This window comes from Nannospalax galili, unplaced genomic scaffold, assembly GCF_000622305.1.
Source record: "Nannospalax galili isolate Female #2095 unplaced genomic scaffold, S.galili_v1.0 scaffold634, whole genome shotgun sequence".
Classification (NCBI taxonomy): domain Eukaryota; kingdom Metazoa; phylum Chordata; class Mammalia; order Rodentia; family Spalacidae; genus Nannospalax; species Nannospalax galili.
Genome location: NW_008336853.1, coordinates 757,045 through 768,801, shown reverse-complemented (window position 1 = coordinate 768,801; position 11,757 = coordinate 757,045). Strand labels below are relative to the sequence as shown.

The 11,757-nt window shown below is 53.1% G+C and overlaps 2 protein-coding genes across 3 annotated transcripts in view; both read right to left on the bottom strand.

Annotated features, from left to right (window-relative positions):
* Window positions 1-6,959, bottom strand: part of Trim65 (tripartite motif containing 65) — an 8,657-nt gene extending 1,698 nt beyond the window's left edge. The window contains exons 1-5 of one of the 2 annotated variants that reach the window (XM_029562682.1): window positions 6,228-6,959; window positions 1,439-1,534; window positions 977-1,186; window positions 690-867; window positions 503-568 (exon numbers count right to left, since the gene is read on the bottom strand). In XM_029562682.1, coding sequence (XP_029418542.1) covers window positions 503-568; window positions 690-867; window positions 977-1,186; window positions 1,439-1,534; window positions 6,228-6,632 — 955 coding nt within the window. In that variant the 5' untranslated portion in view covers window positions 6,633-6,959. Of the gene's footprint in view, window positions 1-502; window positions 569-689; window positions 868-952; window positions 1,187-1,438; window positions 1,535-6,227 lie in introns of both variants that reach the window. The other variant, XM_008831373.2, reaches the window with a different exon arrangement.
* A 643-nt stretch (window positions 6,960-7,602) lies between these two features.
* Mrpl38 (mitochondrial ribosomal protein L38) overlaps window positions 7,603-11,757 on the bottom strand; it is a 6,569-nt gene continuing 2,414 nt past the window's right edge. The window contains exons 3-9 of the mRNA XM_008831371.3: window positions 10,748-10,882; window positions 10,464-10,672; window positions 9,777-9,849; window positions 9,601-9,646; window positions 8,421-8,579; window positions 8,073-8,209; window positions 7,603-7,898 (exon numbers count right to left, since the gene is read on the bottom strand). Of these exons, the coding sequence (XP_008829593.1) occupies window positions 7,762-7,898; window positions 8,073-8,209; window positions 8,421-8,579; window positions 9,601-9,646; window positions 9,777-9,849; window positions 10,464-10,672; window positions 10,748-10,882 (896 nt within the window). The 3' untranslated portion in view covers window positions 7,603-7,761. The remainder of the gene's footprint in view (window positions 7,899-8,072; window positions 8,210-8,420; window positions 8,580-9,600; window positions 9,647-9,776; window positions 9,850-10,463; window positions 10,673-10,747; window positions 10,883-11,757) is intronic.

Genomic DNA, 11,757 nt, shown 5'->3' with positions numbered 1-11,757 from the left:
ACTGTGGGCTGAGCACCAGGGGTACTGTGGGCTGAGCACCAGGGGTACTGTGGGCTGAGAACCAGGGGTACTGTGGGCTGAGCACCAGGGGTACTGTGGACTGAGTACCAGGGGTACTGTGGGCTGAGAACCAGGCGCCAACACAGCATTTAATTCCTCATTGCTACCTGAGCTGGAATCTTCCACATGCCCCATTTTACAAGAGTGAAAATAGGCTCAGAGAGCTAAGCAAATGTGGCATTAAGTGGAAGAACTGTAATGGATCCCATGTCCACATAATCAGAACAGATCATCTCTTTAAGTAGCTATGCTGGTTGCATCTCTTTCCGGGTGGGTGTGAACAAGGTTCACATCCTGCACCAGGTGTGTAGAGGAAGGGCCATGGATAGGACAGTCACAGCAGGAACCCCCTCCCAGAAGCATACATGGGTATATGCACACATATTCACACGTGCACACAAACATACAAATGTACATGTGTACACACAGACATTGATCTTACTCTGCCAGAGTTTCTTCCTCAGTGGACACACTGTATTGGGGACTGGAGGCAGGGGACTCAAGGACTCTAAAGGACAAAGCAGAGTTAGGGGAGTGAGTGGGGATGAGCTGCCCCCCCGCCCCCATTTGCCCCTTAATGGGAGGAGGGATAGCTGGGTTTGGAACGGTAATAAACAGGGCAGCCTCACCCAGGGGGCCAGGGTCAGTAGAGCTGCCTGCCACCCTGGGGACGTGCTCCTCTTCCAGCAGGAGGTCACAGAGTGGGCTCAGCAATTCCTTCAGGTTCCTCAGCTGCTGGTCTTCATCCCACTGTGGTGGAGTCAGTGGCCCGAGGGACTCTAGGGGCTCAGAGAGCTGCTGCAATTCCTGAGCCCCAGGGACAGCAGCAGTGAGTTTGAGGGGTCCAAGGCATGGAAGCATAGCCCTAGCCCACTGCCCCGAGGTCTCATACCTGGAAGAAGGTTCTGTCATCTACCTGCTCCAGGAGATCCCGGACCTTGTAGTCATATTGCTCCAGGGCCTCCAGGTGGCTGGTCAGCCGCTGTATCTCATTTAGAACCTGGGCCAGCGCCTGCTTGTTGGCTGCCTTTATGTCCCTCAGTGTCAAGGCCTGCCGCTTCTCCAGGGCCTGCAGCAGGCTGCTGAATCTGCTGGAGACCACAGAGGCCAGGGTGCAGGCTGAACTCTGTGTGGGCACAGGAGGAATCTCAGTGTATCCACTATATCAAGGCAGGCCAGGGCCTTAGTCGCCCATTAGCCTGAAGGGGAGATATGGGGAGCTAGGACCCCTGGAATGTCTTCCCTGTAGGGCCTGGCTTCTTGCTAAGCCCCTCATTCCCTGCTGCCCCCAAAGCATTGTTAAGGCAGCTTACACCTATTCCCCGAGGCCCAGGGACTGGTAGGTGGGGTCCAGTGTGGTAAAGATATGGTAAAGTACCTTTATCAGGCTGTTTTGCTGCTGGAGCTCCTGGAGCTGAGTCTTGGCCAGAGTGATCTGTTGCAGGGTGACCTCCACCCTGGCTCTTAGCTGGTTCTGTGGTATGCAGGGTTACAAAAGAGGGCCAGGATTAGCTGTGACGTTCACGTCACACCACCAACACCATAGATGCGGGACGCTCGCCTTGTGCCACCTCAGGCCATACTGATCAGTAAGGCCAGCTTTAGTATAAGCCCAGAACTATGTCAGAGTCCAGGGAGGCCTGGACATGGAACAGGATGGAATACAGGGTATGAGAAAGCTTAGGCTGAAGACCTATCTCCCAGCCCGACTTGTGCCTCAGGCAGGTTGACTAGCCTGGGCAGAATTCTTACCTCTCTGGTCCATAGCCTCACCCCCAACCTTAATCACCAAATGGAAGCAATAAAAGTGGCTTCTGTGGCCTGAGGGTCGGGTGGAGGGATGACCAGAGTTGTCTGACAAATGACAAGTGATCAGTTTAATGTGTAAGAGCCCAAGGGGAGGAGGGAACCTCTATTATTTGGTTGAGCCCCTTCTCCCTTGAGGATCAAAATGTGCTATCATGGGAGCAGGGGACACCAGGTGGTTCCAGCAGTCCCTGTTCCCCAGCGACCTGTTAGAACTTGCCTGGTTCCTTATACCTGGCTGAGTCTCACTTGCTGGTGCTCCTTCCAATATCACTTTGAGGTGGGGACCCTATGGCCTCCACTCTTATTTTATTTTTTTTTGTCTGAGACAGAGTCTCAGCCAGCCTGGCACTCGCTATATTGACTAAGCTGGCCTTAATCTCACAGAGATCTGCCTGCCTCTGCCTCCCGAGAGCTGGGATTAAAGGCATGTGCCACTAAACCCAGCTTCCACCCTTATTTTTAAAATTTGTTATTTATTTTCCTTGTTGTTTTGAGACAGAGTCTCAATATGCAGCCTTGGCTGGCCTGGAATTCACAGAAAGCCACATGCCTCTGCCTCTTGGAGGCATTAAAGGCATGTGCCACAATGCTTGATCTTTTTTTTTAAATTTTATTTATTATTTATATATATATATATTTTGTTTGTTTGTTTGTTTTGGTCTTTTTTTTGAGACAGGGTCTCCCTGTAGCCCCAGGTGTCCTGGGTTCCCTATGGAGACCAGGCTGGCCTCGAACTCACAGAGATCCGCCTGCCTCTGCCTCCCAAGTGCTGGGATTAAAGGTATGTGCCACCACGCCCGTCCATTTTTATATTTTTATGTGTATGCATGTATTGCCTGCAGGTAGGTAAGTGCACCCATGTCATGCAATGTCCGCGGAGGTCAGAAGAGGCTGTCAGATCCCCTGGAACTGGAGTTACAGACAGCTGTTAGCTGCCATATGGGTGCTGGGATTCAAATCTGGGTCTTCTGCAAGAACATTCAGTGATCTTAACCGCTGAGCCATCTCTCCAGCCCTGGCTGATTTATTTTTTAACATTTCTAGAGAAACAGACAACTCAGAGGCTAAGAGTACTGGCTGCTCTTGCAGAGGACCTGGGTTCAGTTCCCGGCATCCACATGGCAGCTAACATGGCACTAGGGACATACATGGCGCTTATAGACATGCAAGCAAAACACATACGTACATTAAAAAAAACCCACCTGTGTGTACATGTGTCCACACACAAGGTCAAAGGGTCACCTCAGGTGTCAGTCCTTGCCTGCCCTCTTGTTTGAAACAGTCGTTCTCTGCCACTCTGTGTGCCAGGTTAGCTGCCCCTTGAGCTTCCCATCTGGCCATAGGCGTGCTGGAATTACAGACACACTAAGTTGTCCATCTTTCCAGGGGCTGTGCAGATCTGAACTCAGGTTCTCCTGTTTATGGAAGGAGCGTTTTACCCGGCCCTTACTTCTAGTTTAAGATGAGAAAATAGACTTAGGAAAGACAGTGTGGGCAAAATCCTCTTTTTGTTTCGTTTATTTTCTCTCTCTCCCTCTTCTCCTTTCCTACTTTCTTCTCACCTGTCTTCTTTTATTTTTTTATATTTTATGTGTATGAGTGTATTGCCTACATGTGTGTAAGTGTACCTGTGTTATGCAATGCCTGTGGAGGTCAGAAGAGGGCACTGGATCCCCTGGAACTGGAGTTAGGACAATTATTAACTGACAAGTGGGTGCTGGGAATTGAACCTGCAAGAGCAGCCAGTGCTCTCAATGCTGAGCATCTCTCCAGCCCCTGCCCCCAACCCCACTTTTTTAAAAGACAGGGTCTCATTACATAGCTCTGGCTGGCCTGGAACTTACTCTGCAGACCAGGATGGCCTCAAACTTACAGAGATTCCCCTTCTTCTGCATGTGCCACTACGCCTGGCAGCCCTCATTTCCTGACGTCCAAAGGCTGAGCCTTTTGTCTAGGCCCTAGCTCCACTCAGTACATACCCACTGTGACTATAGGAAGTAGGCAGCAACCTTTTCTGGCTCCCTCAACACTGTCCCCAAGGACAGGCCTCTGTCCCTTCAAACACTTTGGGGTTGTCCTCCTTGACCCATACTGTCTTCTGTCTTCTCTCTTCTCAAGCAAAAGCCCTCCTTTGATGTCAGTTTCCAACCTCCACTGAAAACTTTTGTGCCCAACTCAGTCTCCTACTTTTTTGTTGTTTTGAGACAGGTCTCCCTATAACCCCATTTGGCCTGGAACTTGCTATGTAGACCAGGCTGGCCTTGAACTCATATAAATCTGTCTGCCTCTGCCTCCAGAGGGTTGGGATTAAAGGCACACACCACCTTGTCCTGAGTAGCAGTCTCATCCTCACTGGGAGCTTTAGCAGCTCCAGGGATTATCCCCCAACACTCTGAAGTTCCCTTTCCTTCTCCCTGTCTCTGCCACCTCACACTGGCCCTGTCACCAGCTCCAAAATCTCTTCCCAAGCATCCATTCTCCATCTACCACCTCCCATCCCTCACTTGTTCCAGCCCATCAGCCCTCCCACCAGCAGACCCTCTTCCCTGCCAGTTGGGCTTCCCACCATCCTGCCACTCTGTAGAACACACTTCTCCATGCCTCTGCCAGTCCCTAGTGATTTCAGCTCGGCCCCGCATCCCTAGTTGAAACGGCCACAACCATGGTGCCAATTACAACAGTCATTTTGTCTCTTACTGAACCTCCCAGTAGCATAGAGCACCTGGGGACCACTTTCTCCTTCCTGTAACTGGCTGTGCCCTGGCCACCATGCTCTGTCACTCCGGCTTGGTGTAATCGCAAGAAGGACCTCCTCTGCCCAGGCTCACCAAAAGATTCCATTCCCTCTAGAGACCTTCAAAGATTCCCAATTTTCCCCTTGTTGCCCAAATCTCCTCTGAGATGGATGCCAAATGGCCCCTCCCCTGCTGTGCCCACTGTATCCACATCGCCTGTGTATCACAAACCAAGCTGCTCTCTACCCAGCCTCAGCCCAGTCACATCAGCCCAGTCACCCACAGAAACTGTCTCCCTAGTTGCTCGCGTGCAGCCCCGCTCCCTACCTCTGCAGAGCACTGGGACTTCCATCTTCCTCTCTCCTTCCTGCCTGCTCTGATCTACTTGCTTCTTGTCGTCTCCATACCCCAGCCGAGCCTCGATCTTCATAAAGCGGAAATTGGATGGCAGCTTGTTTCAAGCTTGCAAAGGCTCTGCACATTCCTAGAGTAAGAGCCAGCCCTCACCATCACTGCCCCCATCACGGTCCTGTCCCTGGTGGCCTGGAAGGTTTATTTGGGGATCTTCAGGGATTTGTCTCTCATTTTCTTTCCCATCATCCCAATGTATGGCCCAAGCTGCAACTACCTTGATGCTCCTCCCAAGATCCTCCTTCTGGTTGGCACTCTCTGGGCCCAGAAGAGTCACCTAAAGGCCACCTCCCTTTCTTCCTCCTGTGGCCCTTGCTTAGCTAACACCCTGGCTTTGCTTCATCCAGATTCATCTGCAGCATGGAGCAGATCAGCTTAGGGGACCCGCCCAGTGGGCTTTGGTGAGGTCTGGGTATGGAATTCAGAAGCTAGACCCTTGGGTTTCATAAAATGTCCAGGTTCTGGGGCTGGAGAGATGGCTCACTGGTTAAGAACACTGGTTGTTCTTCCAGATGACCAGGGTTTGAATCCCAGCACCCACATGGCAGCTAACAATTGTCTGTAACTCCAGTCCCAGGGGGTCCAACAGCCTCTTCTAACCTCCGGTGGGCATTGCATGAGATTACCTACATGCAGGCAATACATGCATACACATAAAATAAAAATTAAAAAAAACATTTCTTGGAGCTGGAGAGATGGCTCAGTGGTTAAGAGCACTGACTGCTCTTGCAGAGGACCTGGGTTTGATTCCCAGCACCCACATGTTGGCTAACAACTGTCTGTAACCCAGTTCCAGGGGATTCAATGTCCTCTGCAGGCACTGCACGCATGTGGTACACTTAGACACATGCAGGAAAAATACTAATACAAGGGGCTGGAGAGATGGCTCAGCGGTTAAGAGCACTGACTGCTCTTGCAGAGGACCCAGATTCAATTCCCAGCACCCACACGGCGGTTAATAACCGCCCGTGTAACTCCAGTTCCAGGGGATCCGACGCCCTCCTCTGACCTCCGCGGGCACTGCACACGCGTGCGCTTACATGAGGACCCAGATTCAATTCCCAGCACCCACACGGCGGTTAATAACCGCCCGTAACTCCAGTTCCAGGGGATCCGACGCCCTCCTCTGACCTCCGCGGGTACTGCACACGCGTGCGCTTACACACATACAGGCAATACACACACACACACATACAAGAGCCCAGGCGTCACCTCGCGCTCGCGGCGCTCCACGTCCAGCAGCGCCACCTCGTGGCGGCGACAGTCGTTCACTGTGCAGGCGCCGCATACGCAGAGGCCCTCGGTGCGGCAGAAGAACTCGAGCGGTCGGCCGTGGCGCGGGCAGAGCGCGCGGTCGGCGAGGCGGGGCTCGGGGTCGGGCGCGGGCCGCGGACCGCGCAGCACCTCCAGCACGTTGTTGAGCGCCACATTGCGGCGCGGCTCGGTGCCCGCGGGAAACGGCTCGCGGCACTCGGGGCACGTCTTGTCGCAACAGCGCCAGGAGTCCCGGATGCAGCGCGCGCAGAAGCTGTGCCCGCAGGGCAGCGTCACCGGGTCCCGGTAGGGCCCCAGGCAGATGGAGCAGGTCAGCTTGTCCTCCAGCAGCGGAGCCGCCATGGCGGAAGCGGCCCCGGCGCGGCGGGAGGAGCGAGGCCCCGCCCGGAAGGCGGTGGCGGTCTCGGGCGGCCCCTGGCAGGGCTCCAAGGCACCCTGCCCACCCCGGACGCGCTGGGAGTTGGGCTACCGCCCTCGGGCCCACCGGCGCCTCCACTCCTTCCCAGGACCCACGCAATGGCCTCTGGGCTTCCTTGGCTGGGGCGAGAGTGAAAATGCTTACCTAGAGCTCCACCCCACTGGGATAGCCCTTCCTCGGATAACAATGGGATGGAAATTTCTGGTTACCAAAAGCCAGTTAACTGTTGTTTTTTTTCCAAGAACCCCTTGTTTTATTTAATGAAGTCTCACCGTATGGCCGGTCAGCTAGGTCTCGCCTCACACCCTCCCGCTCTACAACGCACCTCCAGCTGCTCCTCCCCTTGCTGGAGTGGAACTTTTCACTGGGTCACAAGCATTTCCTCTACAGCTGAGTAGATTGCAAAGGGGTTGGTTGGGTCTCCTCCATGGGCAGTGTGACTCTAAGGGGCTTCACTGTTTTCTAACCAAGTAGGCTGGAATGAGGCCCTGCCTCACTGCCAGTAACGAGACTTTCCCTTGACCGCTAGGGCCATGTCCTTTTGCCTTGGTGTCCACAGTGGGGGCTCAAGGCCTTCGCTGGACCATGTGGTGGTCTCAGCATGCTTGTTGCTAGGCCTAATGGCTTCTCATCCCCACCCCAGGGCAGGAGTGCCCAGCCAGGGGCTCAGGTTCCCAGGCTCCTTCAAGCAGCGGATGGGACTGGTTCTTCTCCATTTTTTTTTTTCATGGAAATCTGCTTCCAGACCACAGGGTATCTTAACACCTCAAGCAGGGGAGGTGAGGGGTCACCTCCTGGGGAGAGGCCCCCTCACCCCACCCAGGGGGCACTACATTTCCACTGTGTGTGTGTGGGGGGTGGTTTCCTTGGATGCTCATGGCACAGAAACAGATCAGCAATAGGAAAAATCCTCTTTATTCACACCTTCACTGCAAGTCCCTGGGCCTGATGTGAAGGGCCCTGAAGGACGCTGCCTCAGACAGAGCTTCAAGCACCTGGCCCTCCTGTTCCTGCTGGCCCAGCTCTCGTATTGAGGTGGGTGCACTATGCCCCTCAGTAGATGCCATAGGTGGGCTCATGACTGTCCCTATACCGGTCCAGGTAGCGCAGGGGCTGTCGGTGAGGGAAGCGCTTCTGTTTGGGGTGGTAAGGGGGCGGCCGCACAAACTCAAACACAGGCTCCCGCATATCTGCAAGAAGAGTGAAGGGCCAGGGATGACCAACGCCACCTCCTTTGCCTATGGGGCTGGAGTCCCTGATGGGACTGCCCACCCAGGGGACAGGAGACTGATGGACAGTAGGCATGGCAGGAGAGGTCTGTGCCCACAGGCCTGCCCCACCAACAAGCCCTAAAATGCCCTTACCCAGAAGGTGATGGAAGGTGTGGGTGACCGAATCATCCCAGCGGCATTGGAAGAAGGCCAGGCCAGCTGGAGTCATGGCTTCCTGGTGTTTCTTGTAGAAAGCAAAAGTGCGGAAAGTCCGCTGGGCCAGCTGGTAGCTATGACAAGATGGGGGAATGTCTGAGAGTGGGAAGGAGCACTCACCCCTCTTAGCAGTACAGGCAATCCTGGGAAGTCCCGTGGGGTCCACCCAACACACTGAATTCCTGCCAGTCTCAAGGCCCATGTCAAGTGAGAAGAGGAAGGAGTAAGAGCCACCCTTCTGGGGAGATGACCTGAGGCCTGGAGTGCAAGTAGGGCACAGATTACCAGGGTGAGGGGCGGGTATCCTCGGAGAAGTCAACTGGCTTGTCCTGCTTGAAGAGTAAGAAGGCAAAGCGGTGGAAGCCAGAGCCTTGGGCGGGGAATGGGGCGAGGTAGGGACATGTCTCCTGTCCTTCAGCCACTCTGTTGCCTGGGATGTTGGTTCTGGTAGGAAGAAAGGATCTATTCACTGCCGAGGTGGCAGGAGAATCCCCAGTGTGTGCACCCTAGAGGCTGAAGTCCCTCCCAGAGGGGCTAGACCCTAAAAATTGCTAGCATCCAATAAGGTAAGAGCTGAGCTGAATGACCTGGGGACATGCTGCAAACACACAGACCCAAAGAGACTCAGACCAGAGATGACAAGGCCAAACAGCTAGTTTACTAGGGTCCTGGGAGTCAGGGTATCTGCCCATCATTTAGGCCAGAAAGTCATACCACCCTTGGGCTGCTTCTCTGTCCAGCCCAGGTTCTATCAGGAGTTTCCCAGCCTGGCACTGGGATGGCCACTGTATCTACCCAGGTACAGCTCCCCTGGGAGAGTCCTACTGAACAGGTTGGTAACTGAAAGTGAAACAAAAAATGACAGAAGCCAACTTCCCAGTCACTGGCTTCAACTACCCAGGAGAACCTGCCCGACCTTTGCCCCTTGGCCTATGTTCAGAACCAAAAGCCACTAAGAAAATAAAGGGCAGTCTAGCATGGATGGCTCAGGACAGGAATGCCCAGGGGTCCAGGGTTTGGTGATGTCACAGCTCCCACAAGCCTCCCCGGTCCTTCTCTTCTGTGACTGTCACAGCACCCCTCGGGTGGAGAAGGCATGTGGTAACTCTCCAGCACCACAGGAGCTCAAAGCAATGAAGAGGCTTGGGCTGGCCAAGGCCTACTGCCATTTTTTATAAAGACAAGGTCCCATCATATAGCTTTGGCTGGCCTGGAACTCATGGACATCTGCCTGCCTCTGCTTCCTGAGTGCTGGGATTAAAGGCATGTACCCCCACGCCTAGTCCCGGTCATTTACTTCTGTACCTGCCTTGATGTATACACCTGGATCCCAGGATCCCCAACACTATCAGAAGGTAAAGGTGGGATGTCACCTCCTTGAACACAGGAAGTTAATCCAGAGTTCCATAGTTAATCTAGGGCAGCCCTGTTCCCAGAGCCTCCTGCTCCCAACCCAGATACTCACAACAGCCAGTGAACATACTCGGCATCTGGCTCCAGCAGGTGTCCATCTGTACAGAAACATACCCAATTAACTATGGATCCTGCAGACTCAGTGCCAGGGCTACAGTGTGCCACCATGCCCAGCTCCCCAGGGCCCTGGCTCAGAGGGGGAGAGTAGGTGACACCTCAGACACTTACCCAAGTTGGTGAGTAGTAGTGTCCATAGGGAGTCCTTGTCTGCTTCATAGGTCACCTCTGGGGCCTGGGCAGCCTGGCAGGGAGAGATCAAGAGAGCTTCATCCTCACCAGGGACAGACAAGCTGCTGGGAACACTCTTTACAGAGGGCTTGAGCTTGCAGGCGCCCTGGAGGAGGGAGTGCCCACTCTTGACTCAAATCATGATTCCCGACGGCTCCTCACAGACACCAAGAGGCAAAGAGATGCTTATAGAAGGAAGCCTGCTGAGCTGCTGGTCCTGAGAACTGAACTCTAAGGACCTTGTGCAAGGGACAGGGTCTGTGACGCCACTCCAAAGACAGTGGCTGGTCCCAGGACATGCAAAAATAGAGCTGCTTTTTGTATTGACTTATTTTTTTTTGTCTTTTTGAGACAGGGTCTCCCTGTAGCCCCAGCTGTCCTGGAACTTACTATGTAGACCAGGCTGGCCTTGAACTCACAGAGATCCGCCTGCCTCTGCCTCCCAAGTGCTGGGATTAAAGGTGTGCGCCACAATGCCCTGCTGTATTTATTTTTTTTAACCGTCATGGTGTTGATGTCCAGGAAACCAAAGATAGAACAAAACCTCAAACCCAGAGCTGTGGTGCCATGACAGGATATGCCCATGTACACACACAGCAGGAAATGGGCACAGCAAGTAAGACATACCTCAGTTGGAGTCACTTCATTGCCATAATACACAGGTACCAAGTCTTCCTCACCCGAAGCATAAGCCACATGCAGGGGGACCCAGGGCACAAAAGTGGCATCATGGAACAGGTCTCGGTAAAGGCCATAATACTCAGCCAGACGCTGCTTGTGGTAGGGGCCACAGGTCCTCTCCCACTCGGCCTGCACAGCCTCCAGCGGGATGCTGGCTGGAGAACAAAAAGGCCAGTTTGGATACAGGGTGAAGTGGGGTGCACCTGGAATCCCTCTTCATGGAGGCTTACCTGTGCAGAGGCGGGCTGCCCGTTCCTCTTCCACACTGGCTCGAAGCTCCTGGAGGAAGTTTTTCCGTTCACGTAGCTGCTGGGTCCGGTGGACCTTGGGTGGAGGCAGCCCAATGTCAATTTTGTCTTTGGGATCTGGAGAGGGCAGGCATGTTGGAGTAAGCAGGATTAAGTCTCTCTTTTCTAATTTTCAAATTGTGTTTGTGTGTGTGTGTGTGTGTGTGTGTATGGTGCACGTATGTGTTCCTGTGGGTTCACACTGAGGCCAGAGGTCAACTTAAAGTGTCTTGCTTCAGTGCTCTGCATCTTACTATTTTATTTAATTTATTTTTTTTGTCTTATTGAGACAGGTTCTTCTGTAGCCCCAGCTGGCCTGGAACTCGCTATGTAGACCAGGCTGGCCTTGAACTCAGAGAGATCCACCTGCCTCTGCCTCCCGAGTGCTGGGACTAAAGGTGTGCGCCACCACGCCTGGCTTAATAATTTTTTATGTTTAAATACTGATGCAGCTCATCAGGTAAAGGTGCTTGCATCTAAGCTTGACTATGAGAGTTCAATCTCTCATATGGGAGAAGGAGAAAACAGACTCCTGGAAGTTGTTCTCTGATGTCTACATGCAAGCTCTGGAGCAGGTGTACGCAATGTGCACGCACACACACACACACACACACACACACGCATACACACATGCATGGACACACACCTGAAAGTAAATAAATGAAATTTTAAAAGTTCTCTCAAACTAGCCGGGCGTGGTGGTGCAGACTAAGCATGGTGGTTCACACCTGTAACCCCAGCACTCAGGAGGCAGAAGCAGGCAGATCTTTGTGAGTTAGAGGTCAGCCTGGCCTCTATAACGAGTTCCTGACCAGACAGGATTACACAGAGAGACCATGTTTCAATTTTATTTTTCTTTTAAATACTGGAATTCTAGAAAGGGAATCATTATGGCAGTTGTAACATTAATTTGTAGGTCATTCTCCTTCCTCCACTTATCTTTAAAAAAAAAA